The sequence below is a fragment of the Thermothelomyces heterothallicus genome, assembly GCF_042370625.1.
Source record: "Thermothelomyces heterothallicus CBS 202.75 unplaced genomic scaffold P884_scaffold_23, whole genome shotgun sequence".
Taxonomy (NCBI): Eukaryota; Fungi; Ascomycota; class Sordariomycetes; order Sordariales; family Chaetomiaceae; genus Thermothelomyces; species Thermothelomyces heterothallicus.
Genome location: NW_027192584.1, coordinates 118,101 through 139,337, shown reverse-complemented (window position 1 = coordinate 139,337; position 21,237 = coordinate 118,101). Strand labels below are relative to the sequence as shown.

At 56.6% G+C, this 21,237-nt stretch overlaps 3 protein-coding genes across 3 annotated transcripts; 1 reads left to right on the top strand and 2 right to left on the bottom strand.

Moving 5' to 3' along the window:
- Positions 1-5,335: 5,335 nt before the first annotated feature.
- On the top strand, positions 5,336-7,038 carry P884DRAFT_279648 (uncharacterized protein; the record flags this gene model as incomplete). The annotated part of the gene is made up of 3 exons (XM_069443337.1): positions 5,336-5,411; positions 5,712-5,870; positions 5,936-7,038. 3 exons carry the CDS (start codon positions 5,336-5,338, stop codon positions 7,036-7,038), a joined length of 1,338 nt encoding a protein of 445 aa, XP_069295180.1.
- A 4,319-nt stretch (positions 7,039-11,357) lies between these two features.
- Positions 11,358-14,412, bottom strand: P884DRAFT_207355 (uncharacterized protein; the record flags this gene model as incomplete). Its single annotated transcript, XM_069438784.1, has 4 exons — positions 11,358-12,292; positions 12,371-12,957; positions 13,037-13,453; positions 13,565-14,412. The coding sequence occupies 4 exons, from the start codon at positions 14,410-14,412 to the stop codon at positions 11,358-11,360; spliced, it is 2,787 nt and encodes a 928-aa protein (XP_069295179.1).
- Positions 14,413-16,030: 1,618 nt separating this feature from the next.
- On the bottom strand, positions 16,031-20,163 carry P884DRAFT_61767 (uncharacterized protein). Its single transcript, XM_069445989.1, has 2 exons — positions 20,143-20,163; positions 16,031-19,907 (listed from the first exon to the last, which is right to left on the bottom strand). Exon 2 carries the CDS (start codon positions 19,825-19,827, stop codon positions 16,309-16,311), a length of 3,519 nt encoding a protein of 1,172 aa, XP_069295178.1. The 5' UTR covers positions 19,828-19,907; positions 20,143-20,163; the 3' UTR covers positions 16,031-16,308.
- Between the last annotated feature and the right edge of the window lie 1,074 nt (positions 20,164-21,237).

Below are 21,237 nucleotides of genomic sequence, written 5' to 3'. Positions count from 1 at the left end.
CTTAACCCAGACAAACGCAGTCTCAATGTCCTGCAAACAGACTTCCATATTCCCGGCAAATGGACTTGACTCGTAGGCCTACACTAGTGTATGTAAGCGTACACTAGTGTAGGGTACGACGCTTTCACCGGACGGGCACCTCCAGTGCAGTGTAGAACCGTAAGCACCGCCGGATGGAGCCGCCCGCAAGGATCGGGAAGGCTGATCAAGGGCTGAACTATACTTGCCTAGCATCTTTTGCCAGGCAGTTGTCAAAAAGCAGCCGCTATGATTTTGACAGTTCAATATCAGGATGATTCTGATCTTCAGAATGCAGTAGCGTTGAGAGTCCCCAACAAACCGTGCACGTTCTTGTTGGGATTCAGCCAGCCGTGTAATGAGCTAGGCGCGTTGTGTGAGCGCTCGTAGGCTGTGCGATTACTTTGGTGATTCTGAGTCGAGGGTTGGCGCTCGGACCCAGCCGTCGAGTGTGCTTGAAGTGGTGTCTTGACAGCGGGAGAACCCGGAGTGATTGAGGCCGGTTAGTCAAGAACTGGCCCGTGATGTTAGGTCTTGTGATGAGACGCTGACCCCCAAGTAAGTGAACACACACCCCCGTTCTTTAACGGCTACGGGTCTGCGGCCGGCCAATTAATTGGGTCGGTCTTCACAAGTAGTGCCATCTTCTCATGAACGCCAACCCGCTCAAAAAAGGAGGGCCAGTTTCGGCTCTGACTTGGAGTTTGTGACTGAGGCCCGGAGAGTCAGATGCCAACAATTCTCGTTCCGTTCCGGATTGTTGGCGGTCAAACACGGCATACGTCGCGGCAGGCCAGAAGGGCAAAGAGAATGCCGACGTTGCACTTTCTGCCTGCTAAGGTCTTCTCGGAAACAACGAGATGGCCCGACTGCGCACGTTTACGCGGTGGAATTCGACCGGCGAGCACGTGGGAGGCTCCGCTGTCATTGATCTTCAGGATATCCCGAGGCGTGTGTCAGGGAACCGAGTGCTGATCTGGAGTCGATGTGCCATGTCCGCGACTTTGGTGCGATGAGGCGGTGGTGAATTTTAGTCGAACGGGCTTGACGCAGGTGCCAGCAGCAAGCAGCAGAGTGAAGCCCGGGGTTGCAGCTCTCAGGATCTGACAGGCCGAGAGCCAAAGTGTTTTGTGCCGCTGGTTGGTCCAATTTGAGTGGTTTGTCGACCAGAGCAAAGCTGGAGACCAGTGAGCACGAGCTAGGTAGACCGGCAGAATATGGCACAAATGCCCTGCTGGCTTGTCGATGTGTATGCATGTGTTATATTAATAGAGGGCGTCGGAAGGCTTAAGCAGAACGATGGGTAGATCGCCCAAAACGGTTCCCTTTGCATTGCTGCGAGCAAAGAGAAGCTTCCAGGAAAGGTGCGAGATAAAAAAAAATTTACGCAGGCGGGGCGACAATGATGCCCCCGTTGCGATGAGCGCCCGATTGGGGCCTGGCCCTGACCCACTGACTAACGTTCGTCGCGGGTGCTCTCAACCTCCACGCAAAACCCCAATCCGGGGCACACATTCGACATGATGGAGATGTAACATTGGAACGCAATGCCAAGTCGATTCTCGATCCGACAGATGACCAATTGAAGTTGTTGGGACCGTTGCGCAGCAGGCGTCTTGGGTTTGTAGGTTGCACGATCACTCCTTGCATTGATAGGATACCTACACTGAACGCGTGCAGTGTGGGAGGGTAGGGAGACACTGAACTGCATAGCCGTCAAACGCCCGAGCCCTTGGCGCTTTCAGAAGAATAAACAGCGATCTCTTGGCCAAGCCCCAGCAGTTATCCGGCCGCACGCCGGCGATGACACGGCGAATTTCGTCAAGATGTCCGCTTTATCAGTTGGCCCCGCTGCCCGCAACAGGATCAACGGAGCGATCGGAGCGATCGGCGCGCCTCGGCGGCGGCTGGACATTTTGCCTCTAATCAACCGCAATGCCCTTGATGCAGGCGGACGGGAACACGAGTTCAAGTTAAATATATGTATGGAGATACCTAGGTACTCAGATCTCATGGAACATATGCCTAATATCATAACCCACCCCGTACACTACGTTAGTTGCCAGGTATTTACGAAGGCTTCTCGTGTCACCTACCTGACGAAATATAGGGCTATTGCTCGTTATATCTTCATGTTACCCGCGGATGGATGTACAAACCATGGCATTCAGGCACTTCAGGTGGGTAAGGTGGATACCTACCGAGGTACTGTACAGCGAGAAAGATATGGTAGGCAGGATAGGTGACTTCTCTAGTCTGCCAAGCGATACTCAAGTTCTCGGCTAGGTGCGTGGAAGTGAACTGCTGAAGCCTCAACGCATTTTTCCAACGATGAGAATAATGGTATAGAGTCAACCGCTCTAGCGGGCGCACGAAGGGGGCCATCCCCCTCCCTGGCCTAGTCTTCTGTAAAACGCGGATAATGTCACGAGCGCTTCCAGGAGGACTCGAGTTTCAAGTCGCCGGCGTGAATCCGAAGAGCAGGTTGGCTAGGAAGGTAGCTAGAAACATTGTGTTACGAACCACGACATTCGTGGGCCTACCGAACTTGACAGCTGCAATTGTAGCATGCGCTTCTGGGAACCGGGATCTGACTTGTCAAGCTGGATGCTCTTCCGGTTGCTCGGTGTGGTGACCTGTCCTGTGACGTGCTAGAGCATCGGAGCCAAGGAGCAAACCCCTGTGTGCGCACTTGCCCAGGCATGCTTGGAAGAATCGTGAACAGCTTGTGTACGTCCGTACAATATCTCAGTGAGTGCACAGGCAGGTACCGTCCGGGATGCATTAATTATAACCTGATCCATGGACATGGATACATCACCTTAGTATTACTACTACTACTAGTATTAGGGAACGCACAAAGTCGTTTTCGAAGGAGGGCAAAATGGTTCCAGGAATTGCGCCAGCCACGTCTGTTTAGACTACGCAGTATGTAATCCGTACATACCGTATCTACTTAATTAGGCAATCCGTAGATGCAACTCGTTGGGCTTGCTGCCTTTCGATTGGGGCGTTTACCAGTGTCTCAGGAAGCGCCCGCCATGGGGAGGCTCTGGAAGCGGGCGGACACCCCACTCACAACTAGGGTCTTTCTCAGAGTCCCCGTGATGACACCGAGCCTTTCGTCAAGTGCAGCTCGAATCCGAAGTGTACTTCGTACCGCTAGTAAGAGCCAGCAACAGTCCAGCGATGACATGGGCAAGTGAAGGCAGAAGAACGTGGCAGTCTTTCCCGTGCCTTCCACGCATCGGAGACTCCGGGGATTCCCGGCCATGCCTGAATCAGCTGGGCAACCTCGACAAGAAGTGGGAGGTGGGGTGGCCGGAAGGCTGGAATGCACAATCCTGATTCTTGCGCAGTTGCCCTGTGCAGATAGCATTTCAAGCCGAAAAAGCAGACCGAGTCCAGAAGGAGCCCACTGCGGGAGGCAAGTGGGAGCCGACGCTCGGGGCAGGAGCACATTGGGGTTTGCACTCCTCGTTTCCTCCAATGGAGCCTCCGCCTATCACGTTCGCCAGCCCCCATGAGGTTCCATTGCCCTTGCCCTCTTCCAGTCTTCACCATAGTTAAACACAGCGCCCACGCCGCTAGGGCCCGACTTTTCGCCGGGCCCCTTGTCAGTCAAGCCCCATCTCATCGCTGTCCATCAAAGAAGCCCACGAAACCCGTCATTCGCCTACTGGTGTACTAACACTGCGTCTACTACCACTAGACCGCGTAGCAGTAAAGTACTGTACAGGACGGTACATGTGCATACAAAAACAAATAGACCGCGACCGTTCGACGCTCTTTGTCGGGAACGGCAGTAACAGAGCAGTCAACTATCTTGTGCTCTGTCTCCAGTGGTCAGCGGTTCATTCCGTCAGGTGCAACGCCGTAACTCGTACAACAGCGTCAGCAATGTCTGGCACTGCTGAAGGGGTACGGATTATGCTACTACCGGACTTGTAAGTCGTTGTATGTAGTATGTACGGATACTTGTATCTTGGTTACCTTTTCTCCAACCCTAAAACATTCCCCCCCCCCCCGCCCTTTTCCGCCAAGCAGCAGCACGTTGGCAGCTTGTCCCAATCTGGTTCCCGTTTCGTCACTCAGCACCCGACCTTGGCCTGCTCGCTCGGCCAGGGCAGCCACAAGCCTGTCGACAACCCGCACCCTTCCATCCATCCATCCTAGCGCCCCGTTTCGCGAAGCATCCACATCCGCATGTGGGATCCCACGACGACCCTGATGATGAAGCGCGCTCAGGGCAGTGTCCCACGCCGGGCCGACACTTATTAATAAGGAGCCCACCATCCTCCGCAGCCGGTCCGGAGCCTCGCACTCCTGCGAAGCTTTCAGTTTCGCTTTCATCAAGAACGTTTCTGCCCCTGCCCGACGGCGCTCTTATCCTCAGTAGCACAAGATCCACCTGCCTACCTTGACCACTCGCACGTACCAGAGCTCGTGCTGGTCTCTTCTGTTCCCTGCACGTCATGCTGGGCCGAAGTAGCTCCAGCTAGGTAGCCTCCAACAAACCCTTTTGCGGAAGAAGCCCGCCCGTCGACCTTGTTTCGCGGTTGCCCCGGCTGGTCGGCATCGTCACCCAGTTGGTAAGCCGTGCCGTCAGTGCCGTTGGTGCCATCAGTTGCCCAGCGACTTGTGTTTCGCTTGTCGGTTGGCGCTGCATAACTCGGCCAAAAGCGATTTGCTGACCTAAGGGTTCAGCCGGCTCGCAAGGCGAACTCTTCCGACGTTGGGCAATCCCGCCTCTCGGCCATTGCCCTGAGATCCCCACATCGTGCGACCACTCTCCGGCCGCGCATCGCGCCCCGTCCTCCTCGGAGTTCCTGTCCCACCAGCCCGAAGTAGCCGACTTACAACAGGTACCTTTGCGCCCCGTCTCCACCGGGCAGCCGTCAACGACCTCGACCAGCAGCTTACCCCCCAAAATCTCCACTCAACCCACATTATTTTTATTTCTTTTCCTAGCCGGCTTTTGGCCCTTTCGAGTTTCTCGACGACAACAGTTTGGTTTTGGCTTCGTTCCGGAGTCATCGGCATCCTGTACCGATGTTTTTGGGCGGGCGTTACCCCCAGCAATGACCCTATAGGCGGTGCATTCTGCGACCCTCTCCTGTCTCGAACCCGTCGCGCGCGCGGGCGTTTCCGAAAGCTTTGCTTCTTTTTCCCCTGTCGGCTTCGCAGCCCCGACAGCCGTCGTCGCCCGCCCTTTTTGCGACACCGCAGCGAAGCGTTCACTCCGGACGTTGTTCCGAACCCGCAATACTACTGGCCCTGTCTTCTCAGCAACACGCCGTCGTGCGACTCATTCGCGATGCTCATCGATGGTGAAAAGTGGGCTTGCGAGGCCTGCGTGCGAGGCCATCGTGTCAGCAACTGCCAGCATCATGGTGAGTGATTTTCGCCATTGATCCCTTGCATATGCAGTCGCCGTTTTTTTTTTTCCCAATGGTTGCAGCGCTTGGGCGCGTTGGTTGCTTGGCTTGGCCCGCTGTAACCGAGGGGCAGCGGAAGTTCCGCAGCAGAGCTGCAGCACACGACAAGCTTCATTGTAGCCGGGGGGGCTTCCGCTACCCCTGGCCGCCCACCCCCTTTTCCCCTCGGTGGCTCCAACATCGATGGACGCTCGTCTCCAATTGTCTGCCGCGGGGTGACGAGGACGGTATGAGGAAGCTAACCGCTGCTTACAGATCGGCCGCTCCAGCACATCAACAAGAAGGGGAGGCCGGTTTCGCAATGCCAACATTGCCGGGCAATGCGCAAGTCGCGCTCGGCGCACGTGAAGTGCGACTGCGGCGAGAAGACGCAAAAGTGCGTGCACTTGAGACCGGTAGTGGAGGGTCACAAGGGTGAGCATTGTCGCGTCTAATTGATCAAGGGCTCTGCTCCTCTGACTCCTGACCTCTGTTTGCAGAAAGCTGCTGCTGTAACCATGGCGGCCGCTGCACCTGCGCATGCAAGAGGGAACCCAAGCTGGACACGGTACCCGAGTCGGACTCGGACGAGCCCGTTCCATCCCAGACCAAGATTGCCAAGGCAGGCTCCCGTGTGAGACGCCGCGCCAATACGACCAACTCGGATGCTTCTCTGTCTTTCGACGCCAATGGTCATCACAAGCCGACGTACAAGCACGCCAAAGCCTCGCAGAAATGCGGACCGTACAATCTCAACCGCGGCCACTCGATGTCCAACGCGGGCAGGATGAAAAACCGATCGATGGACGATCTCTTTGGCGCTGGTGCGGTCGGCGATCCTGCACCCGCCACCGGGAGCGATAGCAGCAGCGAGGCGATCGCACAGAGGCAACGCCGAGTCAAGTCGGAGGCCACGTCTCCTTTGCTGGAGGGCTCCTCCTCGTTTGCCCAACTCAACGGGCAACTGCCGCCCCTTGACCTGTCGGGCATCAAGTACCCCCCGTACATCCCGAACAGCGCCGACTTCTTTGGCGCCCTGTCGGATTACGAGCAGCCCATGTTCAGCGCCGGTTTGAGCGCGGCTTCGGTGGACTGGAGTCATTACGAGGGCCTCGAGCTTGCCGGCAAGACTGCCGACTTTGCGCCCTCGAACTACAGCCAACCGCAAAGCTACGGCGGGTTCGATTTTACTGGGTCCGAGATTCCCACCATGACGACAACCACTTCGACGTCTGGCGAGGTTTCGGAGGCGGAGGACTTCTTGTCGAACCCGCTCGACGAGTTCGACACGTTCCAGAGCAGCGCTTCGATCAGCGGGTACGGGTTCGGCCAGCCGGCCGTTGACTTGCTTTCCGCCCCCGACCTCACCAACCTTGACGTGGACGACTTTAGCTACATGAAGAAGGATGCCAGCAAATTCGTGCCGACGCCTGCAACCGCGGCCGGTGACGACCCGACTCTGCTCACCACCAGCGCGCCCGGCTTTGGTGGTCTCACGTCGCTAGACGATGACTCGGGTCTTTGGATGAACGATTTCGGCATGCCGACCCTGACCGAGTCACCCACAGAAAGCAACATGGCGTCGTTCTGGGACAGCCAGTGATGCACGGTGATACCCGTTACCGACCGAGATATACGGCCTTGTGCTCCTTTAGCTCTCAGGGAACGTTCTTCCGGTCGGTCAGGTCTGGGGCCATGGCTTGGATTCGATACGCGTTCTTGGTGTCACACACACCTACCTTTTTCTTGGGCCACCAGAATGCGTCCCCCCTGCGATCACAAGCTCATATACATGAAGAAGCAAGGCGACGCGGCAGCGATCTCGGGAGCACATTCTCTTCCAACAACCTGGCGCAGAAGGGGAAATACCATTTCTTTCTTGATGCAAACAGAAAAAAAAAACTTAACTTTCCTTTTTGTTCGGTCATGATAGTCGAACGACATGATGATGATTTCTCTTGTCCCTATTATGTATCTGCATCATATGGTTCATACATGTACCGCCTGGTCCTTGATCTCCTCTGGGGTTACCTCGTCACGATCTGGCCGGCCACGTGCGTTCTGGGCGTTACTGAGAGAGGCAAAGGAAAAAAAAAATTGGGGTCGATGGGAGAGGCATGTTTCGCTTTCTGGGTGTGTGCTCTGAGGCATCGAAATTTTTGCGATGACCTGCTGTTACACTTGTGTGGCTATTTGAATTCCTGGACGGCATATATGCCTTCCGCATTTACGTTTCGCGCCGGCTTGGATGGTCTCGGACGACCATCCCATCAACTGCCTATCTTGCTACACTGGTCATTTGCCACTCGACCATGACGATGTGGGGCTCATAGAAGAAAGCTGCGAGTATGGATGGGTGGCACAGACACAGATAGAAGAAGAGAATAAGCAGCACATCAAAACGTTCAAGTTAAGAAAAGACAGAAGAATAGAACTGACACTTCTTGTTGGGTTGGATTGACTCGACTCGCTGGCTGGCTCCAGCATTGCTAGTATCCGCACTCGGTATATGTGAGCTGAGCCAACCCCACTTGTCGCAGGTTTGGTTGGTTTAATGACACGGTGACCCGTCGTTTGTTGGATCTACAAAAGGGGGAGGAGGAGGATGGACGTGGTTGAAACGTGCCGCTCGTGCCGATCCGCCCCGGTATCTCGGTGACACATTCCTTTCATTTTGCGTGCCGTGCGTGCCTAGATCGGGCGACTTTGGCGGAAACGCAGGCCATGCGGAGTCCCCGCCAGGTCGCCCCAACCGGGCAAAGCTCGGCCTTTTTTTGGGAGATTCTTTCGGCACTGCGCGGCAATACTGCGGCGACTGGCGGGTGAAGTGTACGGATTAACTATATGGAATCCAAACTGCCATGATTTTGAGAACGGTTCGAAGCGGCGAGCGACTGCGTCTGAGCCTGGTCCCGGTCCACTTTCGGGGTTCGGTCCCTCGCACTTTATGAATGAAGCGAATTAAGCACACAACATACGAATACACGACAGAGTAAGCACACAAGTAATTATTATGTTTGTATGTACAGCTTTGATCTCTTCATTGTTGATACTAATGAGGCTTTATACATATATATATATATATATTAAAACACAACAACGTGTTTCACCCGGTACATATGCCGTATTAGTTCTCGAGAGGAAACCCAGGTTTTTGCTTACACACTACTACACTGTAGGTAATCTTGGCAGTTAGATATTTGCTGCGCTAAGGTCGATCTCCTGATCGGCGCAATCCGTTGTTTCCCGATCTTAGGGTATAGTGTACGGATTATAACTGCGTAACCGAGAGGGTGTAGTAGCCTTACATTAGTGTACCTTGGTGTACGGAGTTTCCAGGAGAAGCCTAGCGGGGGGGACTTGGACTGCCCGGTGACATATTCTGGGGCAGGACCCACGCCCCGCTCTACACTACACTACACTACACTACACTAGTGTAAGCTCTGCCGATTTGTCCCTGAGGTGGTGGGTGTGGTGTATCATACATAATCCCTAGGGATTAACTTCTCTCCGTACGGAGTACAGTAAGTACTTTATATGTTATCCATAATAAGGGACTTCTGGGGTATGCCATAAGGTAGCTATGACCTGTATGGATTACGTGCATCCTTAGTGCTTCTTGGTTGCGACCTGCAACGAATGCAAAGACGGAACGTTTTCGTTTTCATTTTTCATTTTTTATTTCGAGGTTCGACCAACCAGCCGTCCCCCTGCACCTCACACATCCGAAGCCATCGACCGAATCGCAACGATCCGTCGGTTCGGGTCGGTTGTCGACGGGCGTCGCATCGCATCCAAGCGCGGCAGCCTCACTTTTTCTCATCCGTTTTCCGGGTGGTTACGGAACTACCCGGTGGTTAGTGCTGACTAATTAGTTCAGAACTACCACCTGTCTCCCGACAGGTGGGGCCAAAACCCCCGGACATGCCAATATAGCCGGACACATGCCATCAAGTTCAATTACCCTCGTAACAGTAGCCTCAAATAGCTGTAAATAGTCTAATTATAAACTGGGTTCTGAAAAGCTTAAAAACGTAGTAAAATTTAATTCCACCCGGTTGTAATTAGTCGAACAATTGGTCATATGACTCGCCTTCGTCTCACTCTCCCTCTGTATTATACTCCTTATCCCTATCGCTCTTAATCGTGGTAATGCCTTCTCTTTCAGCCTCCTGGCGATGGTTATTATCTTCTGTCCCTGGCGTTGCTATCCCTGGTGTTGCTATCCCTGGCGTGGCTACTGCTGACTTGCGGGCGTGTCGCTTCTTGAACCTCATGATATCCTTGATGATGGCTATATATAGTGACTCCTTCTTGACCCTAGACAGAGATAGTGACTCGCTATCCTCCTCCTGCTTATCTTTACTATCTGTGAAGTCAAATCTATCATCGTCGCTGTCGTCAATTGACATTACAGACATGCCGCCAATCTATATCCCAGGGCGCTCAGGGGATAGGAGTTTGACTTCTAACAACAGCTTCTTAGCTGACCAAGGGATTAGGACTTCCTTTCTATCTGCCAATGGTTATGTCTTCGAGTATAGGGAGTTGACTGGTAAAATTGGACATGTATTTGGACGTGTATACTACCTGTCCGGCAATATTGGCATGTCCGGGGGTTTTGGCCCCACCTGTCGGGAGACAGGTGGTAGTTCTGAACTAATTAGTCAGCACTAACCACCGGGTAACTAGTTGGGTTGATTTTCTTCCCTATGCTTTATGCTTACACTACGGATTACACGACGCACCTTACCGGCCGGTCGTGCGGGCGGGCGTGCTGCATGTTGCGGTGGGGCTGTCCGGTTCTAGCGCGGTGCGAAGCTGGCGGCGCCATTGGTCCCCCCCTACATAAATACGTACATAGGCGATGTGCTTGGGTGGCATGACATGCCATGGCATGCGGGGTGCAATCGATGATTTTGTGAACCCTTGAGCTGTCAGGTGGGTTGGCCCAGCTGGGGAAAGTCTTGTATGTTGGTGGTGATGGTGGCGGTGGTGTGCGTGTGTGTGTGCATCTTTATGGATACAAGGATGGGCGTAAAAAATGTAACCAATTATGTGTGGGCCGGGTTGACTTGTCGAGTCGTAGAGAGAGAGAGAAAGAGAGAGAGCCATTGGGTTGGCTCGTCAAGGCCTACGTGGAGCTGACTTCATGGTCCGGTCGTCCGGGGTTTGCCAGCTTGTTTTGGTGCTGCTGTACGAAGTACGTAGTATGGGCTACTCCGTACGGAGTAATGGTTCTTGTTTCTCCTCGGCTAGAGGAGCCGGGGACGGCAGATTCCGGACATGGGACACGGTGGTCATGGGCCTTCGAGCCTATTTTTATTTTTATTTTTTTTGTGAGGTCCCTGTATGGCTTTCCGGTGCGAAGAACGGATAGTGAAACCAATATCAAGGGTATCAAACAATGAAGTTCCCGGACTATGGAACAACAGGGGTTGGAAGGAAACAGAGAGGAGGCCAAGAAATTACTGGAGCAAGGAGTCGCAAGGTGCAAGCCTTAACGGCAGGGCAACACAAGAGGAGACAACAGACCGGCCCGTTTTGATCCGAAAACGACGCCTTGTGTCCTATTCAATGGCCGTTGCATATCCATTACCTCTTCCTGTGATCCGGGTATACGACAGAATACAATACAACCGCTGCTCTCAATCGATCACAATTAGAAAACGGACAGTGCCGAGCAAACATACCCTCTCCAAAACATCGTCTGGCACGGCACGGGTATCATAACCCCTTTTACTAACCCCACCCTGCTTCGTTGTTGCTCTAGGATAAGAGAGCGCAACAGGCTCAACTAGCCACCGACCCCGAGCAGCGGTTGTGAAGGCGAATGCGCACCATTCGATTGCTCTGCGCCGTCACTGAGTAGACGGAGCAGTGACCTGGGACCTTCTTCACTGGACGCGGTAGATTGCGTTCCTAGACGATTATCCCGACATCCTTTGGCTCATCGAACCAAGTGAGGTACCCCCGTCTCAATATCGCGCGCACATCTACCTCTGGTTGCTGCTGTGACTGTTGCTGTTGCTGCTGTGGTTGTGGTTGTGGTTGTTGTTGTTCTGGTTGTTGTTGTTCTGGTGACTGTTGTTGTTGCTGTTGTTGTTGCTGCTTTGACTCCGACTGTTGCGGCTCCTGCTGCTGGACATGCCTATTCTCCCCTGTTTCCTCCGCCTTCATAGCAGTAGCGGCGGCGGCGGCGGCGGCGGCGGCAGCGGCGGCTTCGTCGGTCAGGTGCTCATTCGGAGCAACCGACGTTGTCGTAGGCGCGGTAGCTGCGGCGACAGTTGGGGCGGCGGACCCGTCCACCGCAGTTGCCAGATCCGCCAGTTGCTGCAGGTTCTGACTGGTGGTGGTAGGAGCAGTAGCGGTGGCATTTGGCTCGGCCGCACCCAGACGAGCTTGGAGCTCGGCGAGTTTGTCACGCACGGCGCCGTTCAATGGCGAGGCTGCTATGGGGCATTCGAGGAAGTCCTTGGTAAGCCGGGAGGCCTCCTCGCGGGCGTCGGGGAAGCGGTGGGATTCCAGCAGGCCGAGAGCCGCAAGGATGACGAAGTGGTGGGTGATCGGACTGACGAGGTCGTTCTTGGCCAAGAGGAGCCCGACCAGGTACTTGGCGGCCTGGAGGATGTTGCCGGGCCGCTCCGGCAGATCAGGGGACAGAAGTTCCGACACGAGCCTGATGTGCCAATAGGTCAGGTCGAGCACATAGTCGGTGCGTTCGGTCGGGAAGACCCAGTTCATGATGTGGCTGATGCCGGAAGCCATCCGACCAAGGGATGCGCCCTGCTGCGTCATGGGGTCGCTCACGGGGTCCATGGCGATGGGCAACGCAAGCGCGAGGATGTAAGACATGCCTGTCAGTCCCGGTCAGTCAAGAAGGAAACCGGGCCATGAGGAAGGCCGCACCGCCCTCCTCCAGACGGACAACTTACGTATCAACGCGTAGACAGCCTCTCCTACGATGTGCTTCAGGCCCGGCCGAGCCACGCCAGCCTGATCGGCAATCAGGGGAGGCTTGGCCATCGCGAGAGCGTGCCACCGGTCTAACATGACCAGCACCCACCAGGCCCGCAACGCGACGTTGTCATCCGAGTTAAGGTCCAGTTCGGAATTCGGATCCGGGTCGACCGGCCATCGGTAGATGTCCATCGAGTAACCGAGCCCAACGGCTCGACCAAGGATCTCGGCTTTCGACGGGGCGCGAAGCTGACCCTTGGCGGGCGCAAGCCCCTGGAAGTCCACAGAGATCGCAGCCATGACTAGAGTCTGGAGACGGACCAGGTCGGTCACGGAAGAGCGTGGCCTGCGCTCGGCTTCCCACTCGGTGAGCAGGCGCCATGTGATGGCAGGGTCACCGTCCGCCTGGCCGATCGGACCGGGGAGGAAGTGTTTGACCATGGAAAAGAATGCGCTGTAGAAGGCATTCTGAAGGCCAGGAGGCGACTGCCACACCAGAGATTGTACCCTAGCTTTGCTGCTTGCCAGGACCGGAAAGGTCGGGTGGATGACCTCGAGATAGCTGGGGCAAACCCATTAGTCGTCGGCTGAGCTCTAGCACTGTGGGTTGGGTCCCCATAACGCTTTTGTGTATCACGTACCGGTTGAAGACGGCGTCGTCAATCTCGGGCAGTTGTTCAGCCTGATGCGACGACCCGGGAGGCAGCCCGTTCTGCGAGATGCCGTCCATCATCTCGGGCTGGCCTTCCGGGCTCACATCGCCCGCCGCGCCAGAAAACTGTATTGGTGTCGCCTGCTTCATGGCCAGATCAGGCGGATTTGGCGGAACCTGGGGTGGTGGCGGGTAGGGTAGGATGAAGGCGGGTGATATCCTGTTCGGGGACGGGGTTTGGAATGTCCCGCCGCCAGAAATGCTAGAGAAGGGCCGCTTCCTGCCGTCGTCGCCCGTTCCTGGAGATGCAAATGCCTCGCTGGACTGTCTCCTCTCCAGACCGTCGGCGTTGGTGTTGAGCCGACCTTCGATCATGTTGAGGCGGTCCGCCAGTTCCTTGATGTACCTTTGGGGCGGGGCGAGTCAGCGGCTGCTCCCCTTTTGGCAAAGAAAAAAAAAAAAAAAGAGAGATTGGATAGGCCCGGTCGAGCGAGAAGTCGGGCCGGAACTCACTCACCCTTTACTTGGCCCACGCTTCTGCGGCACACGGCTGAACAAGCACTGGGCGTTTGAGCGGCGGCAGTTGGAACAAGGCTGGTCGGTGGCGTCCGACTGGGCGTCGCACTTGATCTTCTTGCGGCGGCACTCGTCGCACGCGCGCGACACTTTGGACCGTTTCCGGGGCGGGGTGGCGTCGGGCAGCTGGTACTGACCGTGCGCCTGAAGGTGTTCCATGGACATGTGGTGAGGGAGGTGGGGTTGCGGCGCCGGGTTCTGTCCGTAGTGGTGCTGCGGAGGCTGGCCCGGGTGTTGCATGACCTCCTGGAGCTCGTGGTGGCTCGGAAGCTCGTGGTTGTGGTTCTGGAGCTCGTGCCCGTGAGACTGCATTTCGCGTTCGTGGTTCTGCAGCGACGCCTCGAGCTGCTCCTGGAGGTTTGGCTCCTCCTGAGGCTGCACCTGTCCCTCCTGTCCGTCTTGGGGCTGCATCGGCTGCTGGTCCTGTCCCTGGTCCTGGACGGCGGCAGCCATAATGGGCGCGAGGCCTTGGGTGAGCTGGGCGGCAAGCTGTAGCTCATCGGCGCTCACGGGCGGGCGGGAATTGTGCTGCTGAGATGCCGGGGAGTCCTGGAGTTCCTGGAGCCGGTGCAGCTCGTGGTGCTCGTGGTGCTCGTGGTGCTCGGACATGGCGGGGAGCGCCTGATGTTCTTGTTGGGGCCCCTGCTGGTCCATCTGGGGTTCGAGCTCTCGGTGCTGGGCGAGCTGCTCATAGTACTGGGCCTCTGTGCTGTCGACCATGGGAGAGGGATAACTCTGCTGCATCACGGCGCCATCCTCTGCCTCCGGGGCGTCCTTCTTGTCGTCCATGGCGGGACGCCAAGTGACGAGAGAATGCGTCGGGGATACCAAGAAAGCAGATGCGCAAATGTTCAACACCTGGCGAGCTTCCTTGGACGGAGACGCCCTGAAAACTTGCGCACTCCCTGACGAACGCGACAAGTACGACTAACCGGCTGCAGGGAAAAAAAAAAAAAAACCTTAGTGGGCAATCTACCACGCTACACTGGACTATGTATTAGCAACCACTAGCAGCGAGATCACTCGACCGGACCAGCCGCTCGGTCAATTGATTGTTGCTATCAAGAAGTGCGGACATCGAAAAAAAAAACATGGTGTTTTGCGACAATTGACAATTGGGACGCCGACAGCATGGCGACGACACCGGTAAGTGCCCCTCCCGGGCCATGCCATCCTTTTGTGTTCTGCGTAGAGAGAGAATGCGATGCGGCCCCGGTGGAAACGCGCGGATGGAGCCATTGGAAAAACAAACAAGGCCTGAAACGTACCTTAGCTTGGCCAGGAAACTATTCCCAGTCGGATCTGGATCTGGGATTATTCGTCGCTGCGGAAGAACTGACAGCTCCGATCAAAGAGGGAACGGAACTGGAAGGAGTTTTCACCGCGTTTCGGCGAGCGGAAAAGTTCTTGCGGGCTCACAGAAAGTTAAAGCGGGGAATCAAGGCTACCCCTACCTTGAATTCATGAGGCGCATGTGAGGTGTGGCTTGAACTCAGTACGTGTGAATTGGCCTACCACACGGTGGAAACCGCATGCTCCTCGGATCGACGTAACCATGAGCTGGGTTGATTTTCTCTCTCTAAAAGTGTACAGCTGTAGCGTCATGGTGACCATAAACCGCGTGTATCATTGCGTTGATTCGTCGAATCTTTTAATTTAGAAGAAAAGAAAAGAACAGAAAGAAAAGAAAAACGAGTAGAGTCCCAAGAGACGCGTTTAGCGCGGCAACGGTCTGGCCCTTTAACAGCAACCCAAAGTTATGATAATCACATTTAATTGCCAGAGTAGGTGGCCCGCTGTCTACCTCCATGGCGCAAATTACCTTTTTGTAATACACGTACAGTACATGTTTGGACTCGGAGAACAAGCCCCTGACCAATGGTCGAGCACATGGCGAGGCGTCTCCTCTTCCAGAGAGAAAGGGCAACTAGCCAAAGGGTATACATATATAAATATATAAAGAGCGGCGATACGCAAACCACTTTTCCATTAAAAAGTAATTCTGGGTTGCCCATGACATCGCGTGGCAGGGCAACCGGCTTATTTCAAGGTGTGAACATGGCAAGAGATGGTGAAGGTGAGAGAGAAAAACAAAAGAGGAAGACGGGCCCCTTCCGCCGGTTCCCTGCTGCTGCTGCTGCTGCTGCTGCTGTTGCTGCTGCACAGCTCCACAGACAGCGATTGCCCGGTGCGGGTTGTGGCACGGCAGTGTAATTCCCCACGCTTGGCTCTGGCTGACGGTGGCTCTGGCTGATGGCCGGCCCCGTCTCAAGCCCAGTTCTAGTGCTTGAGATCGGTGATCGACTTTAGCATCTCATGATGCTGCTGCCCCATGAGGGCGTCGTAGTCCTGTAGCTGGCTGACCGACTTCTGGATCTTAGCGAGCTAGAAACAACCCGGACTCGTTAGTCACCGCCCGTCTTAGACTAAGAGAATGTACATTTATAAAAAAGCTGCGTGATAAGCCAGGGTTGTCCGCACCGAAGCCAATGCTGCCGAGGAATGATCCGGCTCTGCCTCACCTTCCGCAGGCTCGTTGGCAGCATCGCCGTCGTTGTCGCTACCGGCCGCGTTGGCAAAGCGGCTCGCTGCAAGGCCCTTGGGCGCCTCTGCCTTAGACTGTACCACCGCCGTCAGTATGAACATGCCAACTGTTATTGTTTGGAGCGAAGAGAAGACATGCGATCATACCCTAGCTTCGGCCAGCTCCGCGTCTTTGATCTTGAGCTGGGCCGTGAGCTCGGCGATCCTCTTGTCCGCGTCGCCAATCTGCTGCTCCGCATCCGCCAGTTTCTTCAGGTTCTCGGCTGCCAGCGTTTGCGCCTCCTCGACGAGCTGCGTCATGCTGTCGTGCATGTCCTTGTAGTCGGCCTCGGACGTCTTCAGCTTGGCTTCGGCCTCGGCCTTGTAGGCCTCCAGCTCTTTCTTGGCCATGGCTATCTCGTCGCGAGCGCTCGCCAATTCCGAAGTTGCCTTGCTCGAGGCTTCGCTCGCCTCGGCCAGCGCCTTCCCGTGGCTCGCCTTGAGCTCGGCAACCTCCTTCTCGTGGGCCGCGGCGAGGGCGGCAAGCTGCTCCTTGAGCGCGTCCAGCTCGGTAGTATCAGGCTTGGCGTTCCTGGCGGCATCGAGCTCGGCTCGGGCCGTGAACTTCTCCATCTTCTCCAGCGCGAGCTGCTGGCTGACACTGTCGAGCTCCTCCTGCACCTTGGCATGCTCGGCCTTGAGGGCCTCGAGAGCCGCATCGACCTCCCCCTTGGCTGCCTGGACCTTGGCCAGCTCCTCCGAGGTGGACTGAGACTTGCGCGTCAGATCCTCCAGCAGGCTGTTGTGGCTGGCTTGCAACTCCTGTAGCTGAGCCTGCGCCTGCGCGGCGCCCTCCTTCTTCAGGGCCTCCTGGGCCTCGCTGTGCATCGCGATCAGCTTCTCCACCTCGGCCGCGTGGTCGTCTTCCAGGCTCTTGATGGCCGCCATCGCGGACGCGTGCTTCTCTTCGGCTTCGGCGAGCTTGACCTGAGTAGACTCCAACTCCTGCTGGAGGCTCCTGGCTGTCTCGAGTTCAGCCGTCAGCTTCGCAATCTCCTCGGCGTGCTTGGCCTCGAGCTCGTCCTTCAAGCCACCGGCAGCCTCAAGTTGGGCCACCAACTTCGCCACCTCCTCCGCGTGCTTCGACTCGAGCTCCTCCTTGAGACCGGTGACCGACCCAAGCTCTGCAGTCAGCTTCGCGATTTCCTCGGCGTGCTTCGCCTCGAGCTCCTCCTTCAGGCTGCTGGCGGTCTCGAGCTGCGCTGTCACCTTGGCCAACTCCTCGGCATGCTTCGCCTCAAGCTCCTGCTTGATTTGTTCCAGCAGAGCAGCGTGGCTCTCGTCGCCGGCCGCCTTCGCAGCGGCAAGCTCGTCAGCCTGCTTGGCCAAGATCCGTTCCTTGTCTGCCTCATGGTCCTTCTTCAGGCTTTCGAGGATTTCGGTGTGGCTAGCCTTGAGGGCTTCAAGCTCCTTAGCCAGGCTAGCTTCACTCTCGCCCCTCAGAGTATCAATCTGGCTGGCATGGGTGGCCTTCAGGGCCTGGATCTCCTCGGCGCTGGCTTCCTGCGCTTGCCTCGCTAGGCTCTTGGCATTCTCCAGCTCCTCGGCATGGCTCGCCTGTAGCGCATCCAGGGCCTGCTGGTGCTCTGCCTCCTTGGCCTCGAGGGCCTTGACCGCGGCCTCGAGCTCGGCCCTGGCAACCTCCAGCGCCTTGGCGTGGCTCTCGACAGCTTCCTCATGGGCCTTGGTGAGCTCGTTATGCTTGACCTCCAACTCCTCGAATCTCCGCTTGAAGAACGCATCGCCTCGCAGGCTCTCGATCTCGTTCTCGTAGTCCTGACTGACCTGCTGGAGCTGTTTCTGGTGATGGTCGGCGGCCGCGGCGGTCTCCTCCTTGATCTTTGCGATGGTGGCATCCTTTGACTTGTTCTCTTCGGTGAGAGTGTCGATAAGCTTTTGGAGCTCCGCATGCGAGCTGGCAGCCTTGGCAGCTTCCTCTTTGGCGGCCTGGAGCTCGGCCTCCGTCTCGGCGACCTTGGCCTCAAGGGAAGCGAGAGCAGCCGACTTCTCCTCGAGTTCGGCCTTGGCAGCTTCGGCGGTCTTCTCCGCAGCCTCAAGCTTGGCTTTGAGTTCGGCAATCTCGGCCTCGAGTTCCCCAAGCTTGGCTGCTCCGGCCGCGGTTTCAGCGGCCAGCTTCTCCTCATGAGCAGCTTGGAGCGCCGCCTGGCTCGAGGTGAGATCGTCGATTTTCTTCTGCAGCTCGGCCAGGGCATTCTCATGGCTCGCATTGAGTTCCTGGATTTCCTTCTCATGGTTGGCAACAAGCGTGGCACTTCCTCCCTGTAGTTCCTCGGCATGCCTGGCCTTCAGCGCCTCGATAGCTGCCTCGTGTTCCTCCTTGAGACTCTTCTGAAGAGCTTCGAGCTTAGCGGCGTGCTCGTCGGTGGACTTGGCCAAGTTCGTCGCGGCCTCGCCCAGCTTGGCCTCCTGCTCGGCCTGGAGGCTCTCAAGGGCTGCCTTGAGCCCGGCGACTTCGGCCTCGGCGGCTTCCTTTGCGCTGGTGGCGTCGGCCAGCTGGCTCTTCTGGGCAGCCAGCTCAGCCTCGGCGGCAGCGAGCTTCTCCTGGGATTCAGAAACCTGCTTGTTGAGAGCATCAATCTCGGCGGCATGTTCCGTCTTCAAACTTTCCAGAGCTTCCTGGTTGATGGCGCTTCCAGGCACTGTTGCCTGGTCCGCTTCGGCGGCAGCGGCCTTCTCGGTGAGCTCAGCGATCTTCTCCTGGGAAGAAGCAATCTGGTTCTTCAGGTCCGCAATCTCGGACTCGCTCGATGTAAGCTTAGCCTTGAGTTCCTCGATCTCCTTGGTCGACTCGACCGCAACCGTGGTGGCGCTGGACGAGTTGGACGCCAGAGAAGCACGGGGGGCATGACGAGCAGTACCAGCGGTCGTGGTTGACGAGACCGACGAGAGTCGCTTCTTCACCTCGGCCACGGCGCCAGGAGCGGCGGGTTTGGTTGCCGTGCGAGTCGTCGTGGTGGGAGCAGAGGCCGTCGTCGAGGATCGGGAGCTTGTCGTGGGCGTTCTTGAGTGAGCAGTGCCGGAAGCGGCGGCTGGTTTTCTCGCAGCGGCAGTGGCGGCGGCGGCGGTGGTAGTATTAGTTTTCGGCTTGCTAGGGGAGCTCGGAGTACTGCTGGCCGCAATCGAGGTGCGGCGCGCTGCCCCCGTTGCGCCGGAAACCGGCGTCCGCTTCTTCTCGTCTTCGGAGATGGAAGGGCGAGACCGATGCGAGACAGTCGAGGCCGCGGTCGGCGGGCGCTTGACCGTGGTCGTGCCGGTGGCCGGGCGGGCTGCAGGTTTGCTTGCGGTGCCGGCAGCACTGGTTCGTGCCGTCGAGCTCGTGGTCGAGCCTGTGGCCGACTTGGTTGGCGCGGTGCCGGCGGCAGTAGGTCGACGAGTAGCCGAGGTAGCAGTGGCCGCAGTGCGTTTTGTAGCCGCGGTGCCGGTCGTCGACTTCTTCTCAGTGGTCGTCTTTGGCGAAGTGGCGGACGCTGCGGGAGACGCAGGCTCCGCCTCCGGCGCGGGCGCGGGAGCGGGTGCGGGCTCGGTCGCGGGCTCGGTCGCAGGAGCAGACGCGGACGCGTCCGCAGGTTGGACCACCTCGAAACTGTCGGCGTCGGACATGATGTGCTGCGTCGGCAATGCAGTGGGCACAAGAGAGAGGAGGAACCGGGAATATGATGGGCAACAAGCGGATCTATTGGCTATATACAACCGTTAGCAAGCGGGCTGTGTGGGGTGGGACAGCCTCTCATTGTGCAATCATAATATAATAAGAGCTTCGAGCTCATGGAGCCTCTTGATGAATGCATTTTCCGGCGGAATACCCACAAGACAAGAGGAAGTTCAAACATCGAGATGCTTTCTCTGTCCATGGTCGGGCTCACCAAGGGCCCCTGACAGGTTGGAGGAGCTGTCAAGAACAAAGCTGCAACTCACCTGTCCCCTGTCGTCTGTACTCCTATTTCCAGACTGCAACAATCCAAAACCATCCAAAACCGAGGAATAGCTTCCGAGCGCGCGATGCAGGACGCTTGGACCGGGTGGGCGCTTGGCTTAACTCAACGACCGCCGAAAGAAGCCAGCAGGTTGCGCAGAGACAATTGATCAAAGGAATGCGGGAATGAAGAAAAAAAACTACACACCACGAGCTTCCCTCTCTCGACAGTAACGCCCAGCGGTGAAAGGCAGGGAGAGAGAGACTCTCGGTTGAGTTGGCGCGAAGAGAAGAGAGGTGAAAAAAGAGAGGCAGAGTCCGCCGGCTCATGTGCTGTGACGAAGATGGCAAAGCGCTGGCCTTAGCGTGATGAGCCGGCAGGGGCCCTGGTGCCCATGCTACTAAAGAGCTACAAGGAAGGTGTGGAGGGGCCTCTTGCGACAGGGTTGCTGTGCTATTGAGCTACCCCTCGCCCAGCTGCGCCACCCAGTCAAAACTATTTCCCCTTCACCTTGCAGCGCCGCATTTTACAGTTACTGGAGGCCTTGTTCACATTGATTCGCCAGCAGCGCTTTGATAAACGTCACGCTTAGATAGTTATTTGGGACACGCCTTCAACGCCATGGCACTTGCTTCTGATTGGACTTGGAAGTCCGTCCCCGCGACGCTGTTCAGATGCTTGACTGGGAAGTCTTTGAGAACGTTGCATTGGACCCCGACCGTCGACTGCACGATGAAAGGTCTGTGTGTGTGTGCTGTCAGTTGCCCTGCGTTGAGGGGCAACGGAATAAATGCTAGGATGCGGGCCAGTTATCTGGCCTTGTGCTGCGGGTTAGCGAGCCTTGGTCAGTTGGTTTACTAGCCGGGAACGCTCTGCTCTCAAACCGAACAGCATGTTGGGCAACCCCGAGACCATCAAAGATAGTGGGGGAAGTGGAACAAGGAGAATACGGTAACTAGGTACTGTACTCATTGACAAGCGCAGTCATCCATGACCCAGTGCCATCCACGCCGTCAACACACACTCCCAACTTGCATGCACCAGAAGTGCGGCATTAGGCATCGCTCACAGTGCGGCACGCAGGATACAAGGCACC